The 18,927-nt window shown below is 39.9% G+C and overlaps 2 protein-coding genes across 5 annotated transcripts in view; one reads left to right on the top strand and one right to left on the bottom strand.

The window, feature by feature from the left end:
* The window catches only part of ARL13B (ARF like GTPase 13B), a 62,950-nt gene that overhangs the window by 15,129 nt on the left and 28,894 nt on the right, over positions 1–18,927 (bottom strand). For all 4 annotated transcript variants that reach the window (XM_084843392.1, XM_084843393.1, XM_084843395.1 and 1 more), the window contains exons 5-6: positions 3,686–3,791; positions 1,221–1,423 (exon numbers count right to left, since the gene is read on the bottom strand). In XM_084843392.1, coding sequence (XP_084699518.1) covers positions 1,221–1,423; positions 3,686–3,791 — 309 coding nt within the window. The remainder of the gene's footprint in view (positions 1–1,220; positions 1,424–3,685; positions 3,792–18,927) is intronic.
* Positions 7,075–18,109, top strand: STX19 (syntaxin 19). The gene is made up of 2 exons (XM_084843396.1): positions 7,075–7,368; positions 14,667–18,109. Exon 2 carries the CDS (start codon positions 14,722–14,724, stop codon positions 15,604–15,606), a length of 885 nt encoding a protein of 294 aa, XP_084699522.1. The 5' UTR covers positions 7,075–7,368; positions 14,667–14,721; the 3' UTR covers positions 15,607–18,109.

Raw genomic sequence — 18,927 nt, 5'->3', positions numbered from 1 at the left:
TGCCTGCCTGTATGTGGGCTGGAGAGAACAACCATCAGGGTTTAGAGACTGATAGAAAAAAATGCTGGATGGCAGAATTAAATTGCCAGGATCTGGCCAAAGATGCTAGACCAATGTGGTTTGGAAAATTACTACTGCCTGCATGTGTGCTTGCTTCCATCTGCTAAACATACACTTCTTTTTTCTTTCTTTCGTCCTTTCTTTTCTTTCTGCAATAAAAGTCACAATTTAACTTCAGAAATCTCTCCTTGTAACTGGAACCTACTGTTTAGATAAGTGGGGAGCATAATAGCATACTTTTCTCACCCCCAGGTTCCTGCCCAAAATTCCAAACCTTTTAAAAAATCTGGATCTTTTAAGCTAAATTAGGCAAAACAAATTCCAAAAGCTGTTGAAAATCTGGATCTTAAAAGTAAAATTGTGCAAAATAAACAGATGTAATTCTATTTTGTCATCATAAACTGACAATATCTTGGTGCAGAGGGCAGACAGACCATAACTGCTCTCTTTGTAAGCCACAGAGAACTGTGTGACAAGTTCTGCATATCCATCAAGGCTCTGAACTTGTATTTCTGGGGCAGAACACAGACTATATCAAATGGCAAACAGTTTTCGAAACTTGCTGGAGCTTCATAAACTGTGTGTGCCATGAAATGAGAAAGGGTGCATATTTCTGTTCTCCCTGCAAGTTCTACTGGTACTTGCAAATCTTTGAGAGCATCTAAAGTAGCTACTTGGATGCAGACATTAATTGTTTGCCTTGAATGAATATTACCCAGGCATGTAACCAATGTTAGTTTTACTTAAGAGTAGATGAACTGAAATGGATGGGATTTAAGAAAGCAATGGCCAGTTTGGAAAGGCCACTCTTAGTAAAGCAACTTCATATAGGCAAATTAAAGACTTTGAATATTTTGTTGCTTGCTATAGGGCAACATTTGTCTTTTAGCATGCACTAATATTCATCATATTTGATAATGTATCCAATATAATACATTAAAATAAAATATGTTATTGATGTAAATCGAGAAAGTTTTAGCTTGTTTTAAGGTTTTATCTACTATATTCTTGTTTTCTGTGTTTTCTATTGGTTTTATCCTATACACCACCTCATGTGCAATATAAAGGGCAGTATAAAAATGTTTGAAATAAATGAATATTAAAACCTGATAATAACGGTCTCTCATACAGAACCTTCTTATAAAGGAAAGAGAGGGTACCTTTCTTCCCGTATCTTCCTCACTCGTTCTGCCCGTTCTTGTTTCTCTTGTTCTTCAGCTGCTTTTTGTTCTGTGGTGTCCTTCTGGATTCGTTCATGTAAGGCATCAAAATCTTTGGCTATAATATGTAACAGCCAAAGTAAACCTTTCTTTATGGATTTGTCAATTTTTTTCCCATAGCCCATGATAGCTGAACAAGGCTCCTATAAGCAAGAGAAAAATCAGCTGCATCATCATATTGTTAACTTACTATGAATGTGAACAATGGATTCTTACCTCACTGGCAAGCATTTTCTCAAATAATTGTACAGGTGATGGGCTACTCGGTTGTCAATACACATTCTGATCTACCTCAGTTGTTAACATAGCACTGAACAGTAAAGACTGCAATCCAGAGGGACAGAGGTGCAGGTTTGCCTACACAACCTGAAGATGGCTTCTTCAGAAACTGTACCCGTAACCCCCCCAAAAAATTTTTAACACTAAATCCAAGGGATCAGTTTGTTGATTTGATACAAGAGCTACTTAAATGAGAGGTTAGGTTCCCAAGAATTTACTGGGGTTCTTTTACAGTAGAAGAAATGGGACCTGCAACAAAGTGTAACAGTTTGGAGTGCTCTTGGTCAGTTTTCTAGCCTATCAAGTCATGCCTTATTTCAGGATACTCCATTCCCTCTCCCCTCAGTTTTCCATTCCCCACCCACGCCGCCACAGACATTCAGCATGCTGCGGCCACTGACATGCTCAGTCCTCACTGAGTTGTTGTTGGGGGGGGGTCCTCTTAAGATTTTTTTCTACTTCTGCAAAGCTTGGGGATCCCCTGAGCATTCTGATACTTCCCTCTTTTTTCTCAATAGCCACTGTAACTCTGCACCTGAGTTCTCTCTATATTAGCATATATGATTAAAACGTATTACAGAGATTATATTTTTGCGAACTGCCCAGAGAGCTTCGGCTATTGGGCGGTATAGAAATGAAATCAATCAATCAATAAATCATCGTATTTTAAAAGGAAATAATTTTGAAGATTCCCTAAAGAAAATGAAATATAGGCACATTATATGATCACTTGTTTAAAGTGAAGAATACCTACTACAAATCACAAGGCTGCAATACACTTATTCCAAATGTGGTCATATTTTGTAGTTTGCAGAGTGCAACTTTCTGGAAATAGAACAAATGTGTGGAAAACATGAACTCAATTTGAAATCATGTTATGTCGCCATCTAAAGTGAAACTACCCTGTTCCAAGACTAACATGGCAGAAAGATTGAGGTTCTGACAACTCCACCAGTTTCAAGGATTGCAGAGCTGCATAGGCTAGCACCGCTGTGCCCAGCAGTCCTGTCCCTGCACATTCAGTGCAAGTGTGAAGGGGTTCTACGCACGTACGAGTGTACTCATGTGGAGGATCTCTACAGGCACAGAATCCTCTTGCGCACTGTTCTAATGTGTGGTTGGTGCATGCAACAGGAGAGGGGGCGTGAATGCCAGACACGACCCTGCTTCCCCTGTCAACGTGTATGTAATGTTCGTAGGAACACCGTTTTGAAGATAATAGTTTCTGCAGGCAGTTGATATTTTTATGTAGAATTGTCTGCTCCAAGCCTCCATAATATAATTAGACGTTTCAAAACAAAACAGGAATCAAAAGACATTTTCAGTTCCCAAATGCCACAAGTGCAACTAGTGTCTATAGTTGCATTTATTAGGAAGGAACACCCCCTTGAGAAATTCAGCTGAGAAACCAGCAAAAAAAACCTGGATCAAGAAATTAGGTTCATCAGAGAGAAAAACTTGCAACATTCTAGGAACATATTGGGGAAGAAAAGAACTGGTGCTATTATTAAAATGGAACACTTTTTTTGGAGAAACCAAATTCTAAATTCTTCAGACCCAAAGAAAAACCTGACCCCTAAGGTTTTGTTAAGGATGAGTGTAGAACAACAGATAAAAATGTTTTAGTGAAATGCCAAAAAATACCAGGTTCTAGTGACTTCAGAAAGAAATTATACAAGGTTAGACTAAAAGTTATGATGAAAGATGTTTCAAGATTTGCCATTGCTTAAATTATTTCACTGGACTGCAATAAAGGCTATTGATGTTTTTTTTCTGTACCGACATTTGCATTTAATAGATCTCAAAAGCAGAGCATTCCAAAATGTTACATTTGTTGTAACAATTGACACTACGCTGGAGTAGTAGCCTAAAGCATCTAAGTGGGGCAAAGGGTAGAACCAGTTTGTTTTGTTGTCCTTATTGTCTGGGTATTAAGCAACCGAACTATCAAGTCTGCCTTTTCTCTATTAAAACTCAGCCTGGCACAGCAAAGTCAACCAGAGCTCAGGATCACAGAGACAAGAAGAGAACATAGCTGTAGCGCAGATGGAAACAATAGGATTATATAATTCTAGTTTCAAAGCTCCATCCAAGCATCAGGTTTAAGGATGTTAAAATGCACTTACAATCTGACAGAGGCATTTGTGCTCGTTGACAAGCTTTTCAAGAGATAAACACTCAATTACATCTGCTTCTGCCAAGGCACCTTCTTTGTCTTGCTTATTTGCCAACCTAAGGAAAAGAACACCACCAGGTGAGAAGATACGACTGTGCTACTAACACCGGTAAAAATTCAAGTTCAAACCAAGTCAACAAGCAGTACTACTAGAATATAGAAAATCTGAATTTTCTAAGCAACAGAAAAGAGAAAATAAGGTAATGGCCTGGTGTGCACATAACGCTAAGCCATGGTGTGGTTTGTTGACACTTGACTTGAAATTGGGCCAGTTTCCACTATCAGACAGCCTATCATGGTTTAATTAAGCCATCGTGGGCTGTGGTGCATGCCAGCAGCCATTTTGGATATTCAAGCCACAGTTTGTCGTGTTGTCCAAACCTGGGCAGCGAGGGCTGTGCGAAGGTCAAACAACTCTTGCATAACCCATGGCCAGTTCTAGGATTAGGCAACTGTTGTTTAACCCTTGCACAACCCCTGCTACCTGGGTTCGGACAACACAACAAGCCATTGCCCAGGCATGAATAGGCAACCTGGCGCCTGTGGTAGGCAGTGGTGATCGTGCGAACCAGATCAACGTCTGAACCCATCACCACGAATAAACCATAGTTTGTTAACCAGCTATATACCACAAATAGAACCCATGGTTTGTTGTCAGCTTACGAAGTCGGCCTTGTTTAAACCACTACTTATTGCGATACCTGGCTTATCCCTAGCTGGTTTGCACTAGTGCTCACCCTGAAACAGAAGCACCTGATAACAGCAGCCTGAAAATGAAACCACTCTGAAGGTTGGCGAAATGGGTTGGGAGAGAAACAAACCAGAAATAGGGAAAACAAGCCTCAGTTTGTTTGCTCAACTGCAAGACAATTCATGGCCCAGGCAACAAACAACGGTTAACATAAAAAAATGGCTTAGTTTTCTGTGCAAACACAGCGATTGTTACTAAGGTTAAACAGTCTCTGATACTGCCTACTTAATAATAATTACTCCTCAGGTAATTGTATATTTAGTAATAATTAATAACTCAAGTTGGTTAGTTCTCAGAAAATGCAATTCAGAAACTCTGATTAATTATCTTTAGTGGGCTGAATGCAGATATCCACCCATGCAAGGAGGTGGGCAGAAGCTGGCTTTCCCACCCCTCCTCTCTCTACCAGCCTCCAGAGCCCCTCACAAATGCTGCTGTTGTTTGAGGGAGAGAAGAGGTGCCTGGAACCAGGTATCTTCTAAGTGCTAAATATGTGTGTGTGTGTTTAATGTTCTATCAGAAACAACCTCTGAAAACCAACTGATTTAAATCTAAGTCAATCCAAGAAAAATAATCGAGTCAGAAAGTCTTCCATGTGACCGTGCCTATGGAGGGCCTGGGGAGTTGTATGCAGGAAATACAGATACACGGAATTATGCTGCAAGACTAATCTTATGCACACTAGCTCACAAGAAAATTTCACCCACTGAAACTTATTCAGTGGGATAAGCATGCTTAGGATTATGCTTTAAGTGTTTCTGTAATGGTCCTTCACAACACAGCCACGTCAAAATAAAAGGGCTATGATGGAGTGGAACAGCTGCATCCCAAGTATAAGAATGTTAACATGTTATTGTATTTTTGCATTGTATGTTCATTAAACTAAGAGACAAATCTGCCCAGATCTCTGAAAGAAAAAAGGCTTGTGACCTATCCATTTGATGTGGTTGTATAGGTTGTTTTATGTGTTCAGAGTGGCAGACAACTCAGTGGAGGATAAACACTTGAAAAGCATAATTTTTGAAATATATAGTAGAAATTCTATAGACAAAGCTGCTGACAGATGTTTTTCCTATTTTTGTACTTTCCTAGGGGAAACACTGATCCTCATTTGCAAGAACTTCAGTTCTTTTGAAAATTTGAGTAATGGCCACAACAAGGCTAGAATATTTCCATTTCTTAGATGCCAAACACCACACAGGGGTTGGGGAGAAAATGTCAAAGTTTTTAGGTGAAAGCATCAAAAGGTGCCCACAAAACAAGCTTACAAGGGTTTTTCCAGCCTAGGCTATAAATGCCTAGATAAGCAGCGCTGAAAACATATTAATAATATCAATGGGATGGAGTATGTGGAATTGGAGGGGCTAATTTATGCCTTGCCCTAAAACACTGCACAAGACAAGTGAAACTAATTCAAAGATGTGCAAGCCAAAGAACAACTTCTTGTGCAAGCTCTTGCACAGGCTGAACTTACCTATGATACCACTACACAATTCTTGTGAAACTCTTGCGCCAGAGATAGCAGAATAGTACAAATGGCTATTTTCTTTCTGCTCACAATTATTTGGATCTAGCCCAATATATTTTAACCCAAAATATATTCGATTTTGACTTGTACACTTAATAGTATTACAAATGGAATGAAATGCTTATTATTATTAGCTTTATCCTGCCCTCCTGCTCTTCCTTTAATGGGCTGAGGGTGGCATATATTACTCTTTCTCTCAGTTTATCTCCACAACAACCCCCTCAGGTATAGTAGGCTGAGAGCGCACAACTGGCCCAAGGTTACCCAGTGAGCCTAATAGCAGAGGGAATTTGAGAAAAAAATGACAGAGAGGGAACTTGAACCTAGGCCTTTCCAGTCCACGTCCAACTTTCTAACTACACCGGCTCTTACGATGAATCACTTAATTTCCTTCTTTGATTAATTTTAATAATGCGTTTCTATACCAGAATATTTGAGGAACAAAAACAATGATTTATTACATTTATACCATAGCTTTCCTCCAAGGTCCTCAAGGTAGCATATTTCCACCCCCAACTCCCATTTTACTTTCAGAAAATTATGTTTCAGACCATTTAAGAAACACATTACATATTAGAACAGTCATTTTTAAAAAACAGAATTCAAATGTGTGTACATTCAATAAGAAAGGCCCAAAGTGGTGTGCATGCTCTTCTGTACCTACATGGTAGCTTTTCAGCAGGCCCCATACCCTCCCCCAGGTCATCCTCCTCCCCCTGGAGTAACATCTCATGGATGTGAGACGGGATTGCACTGGAAGCAAACACTGTCCACTGCTTGCATGTATACAGAAGCATTTTGTGTGTGCCTATGGGCCTCTCAGGATCCCAGTTAATAATTTGGAAAAATTTCTTTCCCTCCATATTTTCTGCGACTCCTTACAACACACATTCTCTAAAAAATTCTCTAGTTTGCATGCCAAGTATCTGATGTTCAGGGAATTCATCGTATTAGGCAACAGGGATTTGCACCATAAACCAGCAAGTACAGTAAGGAGGTAGCCAGGCAAAGGCACTTCCTGGCTAATTAGAATAGAATGGCCCGCCTTGGAAGTAAGGCTGGGTCTCCAACAGGCAGAACCAGATTCCCCAAGCGTAAAGTAACCAATTTGCTCTTCTACGGTAGCACATCGTAACCAGTGAAGACTCTCACACTCCACAGCTTTCCAAGATGCACTTTCCAAGTGATTATTAAGGTCCAGGAGGATTAAGCAAGCAGAAACTGTTTTAATGGGAATCACACTCCAGCTCTATTATTTATGCTCACAAGGATATTGCAAATTACCTTAGAGCATCGGATCCTAAAGCAGAAATACAAGAGGCGGCCAAAACGTCAGGATTTTTTTTAAAAAAAGGTAAGTAAATTGCTTTTAGTTTACACCAAATAATAAAAAACAGGATACTGTTCAATCTAAAAGCCTCAAATGTCAAGATGTTTTTTTAAAATAGTGGGTGTTTGCCCTCTGCAAAACTGGAAAGTGTTTCTGATAGATATGTTTGTAGAGGTTTATTACTTGGGTACATGAATACTAATTTGCTAGACACATTTTATGCACCCAAACTAGTTTCTTTTGGAAGAGTGCCAGGAGTAGTTTAAAGACGAGAGCTCACTTTTAATTTTCCAAGTCAATAGAACCTTTCTTTGTACAAACCTCTCATTTTAAAACTGAGGAAGGCTTACAGCAAAATGTATACTTGTAAAGTTAAGAATACCAAGTTAAACACTGCGTGAACAAGGGAGGCTTGTTTTATTTCCAGAAGAACCTATAAATCATGTCTTGATTCAAGAACACTTGACGTTTATTATACGTACTTGAAAGTGGTATAGAATCAAGGAAGCAGGAAAAAAACAGAAATCGGTTATAAAGTGCCTCAGGAAACTTTATTATAGCCAGAGAAGTTCTGCACTTTTATTTTAGGAATCATGGGAAAGGGAGTGTATGTGTACATTGGAAAGAAATGACATCATCTCACATTTATGAAAAAATATTAGTACTCTATATGGAAACTCTTTCAGTCAAAGGTCACACTCACTCATAACAGATAGGTCCAAACATTTTTTAAATGCTAGTTTACTTCAGAATTTCCCTAGTCCTCAAAAATTTGGGCTATTTGAACAAAAATTATTCAAGACAGAGCAATGTTCATATTACTTTTTAAGTTAAGCTTCATCTTGCAGCTGCAGATTTAGCACAATACTATGTAGAGAGCTTCAGCTATTGGGCGGTATAGAAATTAAATAAATAAATAGCCACCGTCATTTACACATAACCCCCCCCCCCCATCTATTTTAAAATCGCTTGTAAAATGTTTTGGCACTCAGTTTATACAGGGCAATGAGGAGAACTAATCAGTCTTCCTGTAAGTACACTCTGAAGCCCGTATTATAGATCAATAGTTTTCAAACTTGCACCCTGACAAAGCTCTTTCTACATCATCTTGTCTGTTGCCAAAACCTTCAAACCTGCCTTGGAATCCCTGTGTGTTACAGAGGATTCTATAATATTCAGAACTCAGTTCACATGAGGTGCACTGTCTAGATCTGTTGGGCTTCACCAGCAACCTGTGTGAACTCACTCCATATTGTAGAGCAGGGCTGGACAGCCTGCAACCTGTGGTATAATTTCAAAAGCCCTCTGCAAGTGATCTTGGGCCTCGGGCAAGAATGATCTGCCCCTACCCAGTGGTCTGCTGTTTGGGCAGTAATGGGAGGGGAGGGGGCACGAAAAAGAGAGACAGAGAGAGAAGGGTCGCCTCATCCACTTGCCTCTGGTCATACTCACCACTGTCTCTGGAAAGCACCAAACCACTTGCATGGGCCCCAAACAAGTAGCTGCCTGAGGGACTGCAGCCCTCACCAGGAAAAAAAAACATTTCCCACCCCTTTTCTAGAACACTGGTTTCCAGCCAATAGTTCAGGACACTGTAGTGGGTCACAGCCTCACCTAAGCAGCAATACCACCATACAAATATGATAAAAACAAATTAAGAAGTAGGCCTCAAAAGGTACTTTGGAGCTAGGTAGATCCCAGGTCCAAGAAGGCTGGTGATGACTGCTCTAGAATACATACAATGCTTCACCGAGGCTATGTACTGCGGGGAAGATTGGTAGTAGAGGGCAAGCAGCCTCGCAGGGAGGATTTTTTTGCCATTACTGTTCTTCTCATTGAAGAATCCATGATGGCCTTCAAAAGAATCCCAGGGTCCCCCAGAATGTAGTTTGGAAAACTCTGCTTTAGATTAATGCTACAATACTGACATTGCAAATACTCAAAGGACAAGTTAAATTAGAATATTAGCAAATGCTGAATCTCTCTTAGCTTTAATAAATGCTCACTACAGTTCTCAATAGTGACTCACTCAATTGCAGGGATATCAGTTACAGGGGTATCCAAGTTGTCAGGATACTTCAGCAACAAAGAGACATGTCTGTCCTCCAAAACTTGCAACACAAAATCTATCTCATAATACACCTGAAACACCTTCAGAGAACAAGCCAAACCTCCAGCAGTATTGGCGCAACCCATAAGAAACTGTTCCTAATCTTAACATTATCCAACAAATAATACAGGGCGCAATTATATGGCTTACAAATACACATGACTTCTCAACCACCAACATTAGTTCACCTTATAGTTCTTTTAAAGCACTGTATTTATAGTGCTATTTTGTTCAAGTTCATTGCTGTAGATTGACAACTACAGCTGTAGTTTCATTGTGAGCAATTTTGTATTATGAACTCCTCCTTATTTCTTAATCACATTGTCTTTCTCTGGGAGTGTTAACTCAATGACCTCCGCCCTGTATCATTTGGATCATGCGTCTGGGATAAACAAACTCTTATCCAAAGCCTTTCCAGTTGTTGTAAGAACTATACTTGTGCTAACCCTGAGCCAGCACCCTTAGTAGAAGGGTAATGCTATATTTGACATAGGAGGGATATTCTGTATCTCAACTTTCCCCAATCTGGTGCCCTCCATATGTGTTGAATTACAACTCCCATCATCCTCAGCCAGCATGGTCTAATAAATCTAGAAGTGACCAGGTTGGGGAAGACTGCTGCATTTATGTGATACTTAAAGGCAGCAGGGAGGCAGGATTGTGCACTACTGCTCTGGGGAAGGCAGAGCAGAATCCTCACGAAGCTTCAAAAATAGTTGAAGCTGTCAGGCATTAAAATGATAAAATATCAGGTAAAACAGCAAGTAGCGCATCAACATCAACATTCATTTAAAAAGCTTGGGAAAATAAGGTTTTAACCTGATGCCTAAAACAGTAACCCAGTTTGCATGTAACGTTGGACAATTCCTGGGGTGCTTAGCACAGGAATTCCAGGATGAGTGGAGTGTGCAGGCCTCACACTTGTCACTTCCACTTTTAATCAACAACCCAGGAATGCCTTGTGACAATGAACCTGGATACTCTTGGTTGTTTATGATTTAAACAACCCAGAGTTAATTCAACAATTTCCCATGATTTGTTGTTGGGTTAACTCTGGGTTTTCTAATCCATAAACAGCCTAGAGTTTCTGGGTTCAGACATCATGAAACAACCCAGGGACAGGGTGTTCCTGGGTTGTTGACTGAAAGAAGAAGCGACAAGCACACTTTGCTCATCCCCACAATTCCTGGGTTAAACAACCCAGGAATTGCCCAACATTATATGTGAACCACATCAAAGAAAGTTACAGACAGACCTCTAGGTCCTGTTCTAGAAACAGGATATTACCACTGAAAATGCCATGTCCTCAGTTGCTACTCACCTCACCTCTGAAAAACGGGGAGGGGACACTCAGACAAGGGCGTGTGAAGACAGCCTTAATATTCAGGCAGGTTTATATGGTGACAGGCAGTCTTTCAGATATTCTAGTCCCCAAACTGTTAGAGCTTTCAAACCCAGTGCCTAGAATTGTGGTTGGAAACAAAAGGAGGCCAGTGGGTAGCCTATTGATGTTTGCCACTTTCTCCTGTTACATACATTTATAAATGTTTCCCAGCTACAGTGGTGCAGCAGTGAAGTATTTTGCCTCTTAAAAAAGCATATGGAATTTTAAAGCTTTTATTTTTAATTGTAAGAATAAGGATGCATGAGTTAGTTTTTCAGTAATTCAATTTAATACAATCCAAGATAGCCCTATTTTATCACCAGCTGAAAACACTAGCAACTTGCCATTTAATAACATACTGAATTAATGTTCGTAAAAGATGCCTTAGACTGTGCTAAAAGATTTTCAGGTCACTAACCTGAAGTTTTAATTCAGTACTCCTGAATATTTTCACATGTGCCAAATGGAAGTTTTCAAAGAATATTCTAAACTGTGCCAAGCAGTTTTGAAACATTACTAAAGACTGCTATCATTAAGTCACATCTTCTGCTATGGGAGTCACAGTTTTGTAATGCTAAAAAATGATTCACACAATTTATGTATTTTCTTGTGAAGTGCAGTTTTCCATCAATTGGCACTGAAATATGCTTACCTAATAAGTTCCAGAACACTCACAATATTCTAAAGAAATGGAATTTGAATCTGTAGTTTAGAAAACTGTTACAAGGAGCTACTGAAAATTATTTCTCAATATTAAGCGGGGGAAAACAACTTCAGGGAGGGACATAAAACAAAGTCAGCAGTAGTATCAATGAATTTAGGTGTTTCCCACTGTTTCATAACTGACATTAAAATCTCTATGTACATCATGCAAATACAGATCCCAGATCAGAAACCACATCTGTATAATTTTCAGGTGCTTATGCTATTACATAAATATGCATACAAGGTACTGTGCATCGCTTGTATTAACTCATTCTCCTTTAAAGGCATATGTGTTGGACAAACGCTACTGCGAATCCTAACTTATTAATTCAAATATCCCACTTTAACCAAGTAGAGGGTTATGCCATAGATTAATTTGAGGGGTAATTTTCCTTAGAGACCTAGTCTTGAATGAAACAACACAGGAAAGTTCCACTGATTACAGTCCCCCACGAAGGCAACTGAAACCTGCTTCAGTATGGCAGTATTCCATACCTATACTATAACACATGTAAGCCCCTTACCATGTGTGTCTGCCCAAGTGGGTAGAGAATCCCCACGCTGGTGCTGCACATGCCTTCTGGCCGTTAGTGTGGTTGCTCCCTATGCGATCCTGCCATAATAAGTGACTTACAAGTATTGACCCTACTGTGTGAAGGGTCTCCATACAAAATTGTATGGAGACACCACACGTCAGGGGCATCCCATGTACAAAGCATCCCACAGATTCTGTAGCACACAGCCTACAAATCTGGTCACACACCATCCTTTCCCAGTTTCTACAAATAATCCCCAAAGCATATAGATACAAGATATAGTTCTAATAAAGGGGCACCACTAAATGGATAGCAGCACACAAATACGCAGTAAGCAACAGATGTACCACACAGCAGGAAATCACACACAGTGAACCAAAACAGCAAACATGGCCTTAATATACAAACAATACACAGGCAAATAGAGTTGAAGGCTTTCTTTTTCTCTCTAAAAGCAAAGGTCATAAGTCTTCTTGCCCCTACCCCTCAGAAAAATAAAACGCCAGTGAACACGTAAGCATCGGAACAGCCAGAATTTGAAGAAACAAGTCATGGCATATACATATTTATCAAAAGGCCATGGGATTTTAAGTTAGGGAACACTCTCTTGAGAACAGTTTCTTTGCCAATTTCATAAACATGAATAGATGATTTCCCAGGAGACTGGATTTTTAGCCAGCAATCACGGAGCCATTTACTCTGTAGCAAGTAGTAAGTTCCAGAGAGACATTAGTATTGCTTATCAGAGTCCAGCACAGTATAAGGCATTTGTGGATGGCGGCCTGTATTCACAGCTGGAAAAAAGTTATTCAAAAAAGCTATGCAAGGTTCGATATCCTTCAAAGCACTGTACAGACTGTACAACCTATTTGTGGCAAAAATTCCTACCCACCCTCTTGCATTGTCTTTGGTCATGCCTGAACCCCTGTACAGGCTATGCTAGATTCTTTTCTTCACATGAATTCTTCAAACTGGGAGTGGTGTGTATATATACACACACCACTTACAGATTTGAAACGAGAAGAATTCCTGCTATTTAGATTTCCAATAAAACTGGCTGTTTTATTGATGTTTTTTACTTGCTTGTTTTATACTTTATAGGATTGTTTTCAACTGTATTTCGTCTTAATTGTTTGTTAGCCACACGTGGCACCATCGTGTGGAAAGGCAGGATATAAGTTATAAATAAAATTTTAAAATCTGGCCTTTCCAAATCAGTATGATGGCACTTTTCCCCAAGTGTTTTAGTATTTAGAAGAAACAGCTCCATCTCCCTTTAGGCAGTCCTTTATTACTACTTCACGCTCAAAAAAGGCCTAATCTGTCAAATACTTCATATTTTTAAGAAGTTTTGAGTCACAGATTTTCTTTCACAGGGGTTGGTTTCCAATCTCATCATCCTGATTAGGATGCAACTTGATTGCCATCAAGTTGCATGCTCCCTCTTCCTTTCCTCTCTTGTACAAACTCTCTCTTCCATTTCCTTCCTTTTTCAAATTCAGTTACATATGTACAAATGTAAATGCTAACCATAGTTTCAAATCAAGTGTTAGAAACCAACCATGATTAGTGTTTAGTTCAGTACGATTTATTAAATCTATTCATTTATCAAATTTATTGCCTGCTTTTCATGATAAAATAATCCCAAAGTGGGGTACAAAACTAGTAAAACACAATAGAATCATACAAATATACACGGATCAAACAGTAAAACAGGGGAGAACAGAAACACAGATAAACAACAGCTTACAAGATGAAGCAACACAGACTCAATCAAAACTGTGGGTGAACAACTTGGTCTTTAGTTGGTGCTGAAAACTTGTAAGACTCAACATCAACCATATGTGAGAGGGGAGAATTACACGATCGGGGTGCCTGTATCAAGAACACCCTCTCTCCAGTTGCCACATATCGAATTCCAATATCTGGGCAGATACATAAGGGAGATGATCCATCAAGTATCTTGTCCTAAGCTTTGTAGGACTTTATTAGCACAAGCACCTTCAATTTGGCTCAGTAGCTTATTGGGAACCAGTGCAACGTCTTTCAGAACTGGTGTAATATGTTTCCGGTAGGCTGTCCCACTCAACAGAGTAGCCACCACATTTTGCACTAGCTACAGCTTCTGAGCCAACATCAAAAGCAGCCCCACACAAAACACATTGCCATAGGCCAATCTTGTCCCATGGCTAACCCTGGAAAAAGGTAGGAAGAGGGGGGAGGATGAGGATAAGGGGGAGGAACATTGCAAGCTAACAATATTCTCCCATGCATGATTAGGAAATTAAAAATGCCACATATGAGCTGCACCAAGGTATCTTCTATATGCTGATCTGTTCAGCTTGCCAAAAAAAAGGACAAAGTGCAAAAAATGAATATTGCGCTGTCAAATATAATGTGTACTTCACTCCCATGCATATATCAAAGCAATTTCTTAAGGTAGTCATAAGTTTGCTACTGTATGTAGCATATTTACATATCTCATGCTGCTGCATTTTGCTGACTTTTTTCCTCTGTAAATTTTCTGCATACCTGTAATATGTCAGTGGGTAAGTAACAACTAACTAAAGTGGATTTTAATCCTTAGGTTTACACCACTGTCTGAGTTTAATACAACAGAACCAGAATAAATTCTGCAGAAGATGAAAGACCGCCTTCAAGAGCTTAAATTGCGAGCAAAGGAGCTACGACTACTAGAAGAAAACAGCTGTGTTCCTAGTGTTGTGGCAGAGCAGGAACAAGGAGAACTTGAACAAGCAGCTGTTATTTTTGAAAAGGAGCCTATAACAGAAAGGTATCTGAATGAAATCCAGCGGATTCACAATGATATTAACAATCTGGCAGCGGATGTTCAAAAGTTTAGTCAGCAGCAAAAGAGCCTGATGGCTTCCATGAGAAGATTCAGCGTGCTTAAAAAGGAGTGCAGTGCCACAAGAGAGATAAAAATTCAAGCAGAACACATTAGCAAGTGCTTGGATGACTTGTCTAAAACAGTGAAGAAGGCAGAAAAAGAACATGGTTCATCATCTGCTGTTGGAAGGGTTCTTGGTTCTCAGCGGGCTGTCCTATTCCGTCGCTTCCAAAATATCATGTTTCTGTACAATGATGCTATAACAGCCAAGCAAGAGAAATGCAAGAGTTTTATTGTGCGTCAGCTTGAAGTGGCTGGAAAAGAGGTATCTGAAGAAGAAGTGAACAATATGGTTCGACAAGGGAAATGGGAAATCTTCAATGAAAATCTGCTCACTGAGGTCAAGATCACTAAAGCTCAGTTATCAGAGATTGAACAAAGACACAGAGAATTGGTCAATCTAGAGAACCAGGTGAAAGACTTAAAAAGCCTTTTCATACAAATCTCCCTTTTGGTAGAAGAGCAAGGTGAAATGATTAACAACATTGAAATGGAAGTCATTAATACTCAGGACTACGTTCAGTCATCCAGAGAAAAGTTCAGGCTGGCAGCCAAGTATCGAAAGAAGAATCCTTGCAGAGCATTATGCTGTTGGTGCTGCCCCTGCTGCAAATAAGGGGACTTCTGGGCAATTAAATCTTCTTTGCAATAGCCCTGGTCCAGCATGTAATGAACCGGGGTAGCCTTGATTCAGGGGGGAAATAGCTGCATGCCACGCGTAGGCAGTTTTTTCCACTTTTCATTTTCTTTTTCTCAAGTCACATGCCCTGTGTGCTGCAGAGTTGGCAGGGGAAGAGCACACAACTAAAGACAAGAAACTACTGAAGAGGAAAAGGGGTCACTTGCAAGGGAATGGGTAGCACCGCCATTGCTTGTCATATGCCACCATTTTTAATGGTGACGGCTAGCTGAGGGCTCCTTTGCTATGATAGTAAAGAGTGGGAATACTCTCTTTTTAAGTATTATTTCTTTAAAAGGGCACAAGATAGTGCTGGATGTGACAGGAAGGAGTTATGTTAGCAGTTCACCAATGATGTCACAAGGCTAGTCAAACAGGTGCTTGAAACATAAGCACTCACCATCATATTTGATTCCCTTCCTTGGGAAATGATTTATGCTCGTAGCAATTCTATTCAGCAGTTTGGATGAAGGAAAACTGCAAATCTATTGTAACGGAAGCTAGGACAATATTATCTGGAAGGTGCTCAGGAAATTAGTAAAAACTGTGAAAAACAGGTTGTCTGGCTCTCCTGAGGAAAAACAATATTTGAATCTATTTGTGACAGTGGTATTTGTCAAGAACATTTCAGGTTGTTCAGTAATAAGAGCCATACTGAAATAGGTTAAAAGGCAGATAAAAACAATGTTCAAAGTATAACATTCACAAAATCTTCAAGAACGCAGTGAAAGCTCTGTTTTATATGTTGCACCTTTTCTTCCATGCCATTTGTTGAGTCAAAGGTAGCAGTTCTCAGGATAGTTTGGAAAATGTGCATCTGTAACTGAAGTTGTATATCCCAAATTGGGCTTCACCCAAATTAGTGTATTTGTTAGTCCAGAAGAGGAATTATTCCAGAATCAGAGCTTCTATGTGTTTGTTAGACATATGTTAGCAGGGTAAGTTAATTAATTTCATCTTAGAGAAGAGGGCCAAAAAACAAGGTACAAGAAAAAATAAAATAGGGCCTCATACAGTGGCAAACATGTTTGCCACAACACGTAAACATGGCAGGACCTTTCAGCCAATCCCAGTTCCCTGGCACAAGTGCCTGTGTAAGTAATCAAGTCATTGGCACTGTGTACAAAGGACAGGATCCCAGGATCTAATTTAGGCATGCCCACCGCCTTCAGCAAGCTCAGTGGGATTTTTATCCTTCCCCCCCCTTTAAACAACCCCCACCTCACACCATCCAAAACAATGCCTTTGAAAGTCCCCTCAGATTCAATATTATTTTACCATGGAACATATAGGGGAGCAAGGGCTACTGTTCAAGAAACATCACTCAAAGCAATCTTGGCCTCACGGAAATAGTTATGGGGTTCTTTGGATCCCAGCCATAACGTTTTTGTGTATATGTTACAACAATTAGGCATGAAGCAGGCCATAGAACAAAGACATCATTAAACAATAGTCTGTGGACATGTCAATATAAGATACTTCTGGTCAGTTTTGTCTCCAAATATACCAAAACCCAGTAATCTTGGCAAATAGACATCAAATTCCCCAAACACAAACACCAGTGATGTCACAAGGCTAGTCAAACAGGTGCTTGAAACATAAGCACTCACCGTTATATTTGATTCCCTTCCTTGGGAAATGATTTATGCTCCTAGCAATTCTGTTCAGCAGTTTGGATGAAGGAAAACTGCAAATCTACTGTAACGGAAGCTAGGAGAATATTATCTGGAATGTGCTCAGTAAATTCCGGACTGAAACTTTCTTAGAAGTCTCTGATAGCCTGCCTTGCACTGAGGCAGCCTAAACATGCTACCCAAAAGGTCAAGAAGCAGAGCCGGTTCGCATATAACAAGAAGCCACCATGAGTGAATTTCCCCACGGGGCTTCTCACTGCAGCACCTGCCGCTATTTTGAAAATTCAAGCCACAGCAAGGGTGCAACTCAGCTTGCTGTTATTGTGAACCCAGCAAGGGAGGGCTGTTAGGGTGGTTAACAACCCACTCACAACCATAAGACAAACCATGGGTTCTGGGGGCCTTGTTAACCACCCCAACAACCCACCCTCTCCAGGTTCAAATGTAGGAACAAGCTGCGGCAATGCAAAACGGCAAGCCCCATGGGGAAATTCACCCACCGTGGCTTGCCATTACATGAGAACCAGGTCATAGTCATAATTATTCAGAAACAAACAGCTATGCCTGTAAGACAACTTTTATGCCATCAGCAACCTTAGCTATCCATAGTTCTCAAATTACCACATTTCACCAATGCAAATTTAATTTCTTTAAAAAGCTAATTTATTTTCACTCCGAAGACAAGACTGAAAAGACTATTACCATATATACTGTCTGTTATGTAAAGTGCAGAGCTATCACTAATGTGAGACAAGCATGAATGTATGTGTGGAAAAGACTGAATTAAACAATGTTGGCAATTTACATATTTGAAAATGATAGAGAAATCATGCTTCGTTGTAACTGCGAGAGAGGAAGGGCAGTAACAGATTTGAAATGTGTAGCTGAAACAAAGTTAAGCGAGTCTAAATCTGGAAACCATTTTTTTGGCCTAGCTATACCTGGAAAGCCACTGGACATTTTAAGGGCAGAAAGGCAAATACTTTCTACGTTGCTCCAGGCTGATTTTATAAAAGCTTTGTTATACGGAATCTCATTGGTAACTATTTAATGCATATTATGTATGTAAACATAGATTTTTTTGAAAATGACTTAATACGGACTACACTCAGAGCAGATTCAAACTTTATATTTTGAACTTGGGCACAAAATTATGATTTGAGGCATGTGTGCTAGGCAAGCTTCCTCCACAATTAACATGGAAGCAGCAACTGAAAAAGGAGCTAGCCCTACTTACAGGCTAGGTACAGACAATTTTTCTCAACTTCATAAACAATGGTTTTATGAAGCCAGGAACAAGCATTGGAATATTCCTTGCCCTTTTCCTCCCCTGCCCCCACCACTCACATGCCAGATTTGGAGCTGCATTCCTGGCTTCTATAAAATTAGAGCTCCGTCCCGTCCCAACTAGGGAATCCAGCTTTATCTCAGTTAACAAGACAAGTTAAGATCCTAGCATATTATCCTGACTTGTTCAGACATAATCAGGAATTCTTGCTTTATACAAGCCAGGAACGAAGTTCCAAAGCTAGTGCATGAGTTCTTGGCCCAGACTACCACTCCTGGCTTCATAAACCATGCTTCAGGAAACCAGGAAAAATCATCCAAACCCAGAGTTTATGCA

The sequence above is a fragment of the Heloderma suspectum genome, chromosome 3 (genome assembly GCF_057233095.1).
Source record: "Heloderma suspectum isolate Gila_16-S chromosome 3, 16-S_ref, whole genome shotgun sequence".
NCBI classification, from domain to species: Eukaryota; Metazoa; Chordata; class Lepidosauria; order Squamata; family Helodermatidae; genus Heloderma; species Heloderma suspectum.
This window is presented reverse-complemented; position numbering and strand designations above follow the sequence as displayed.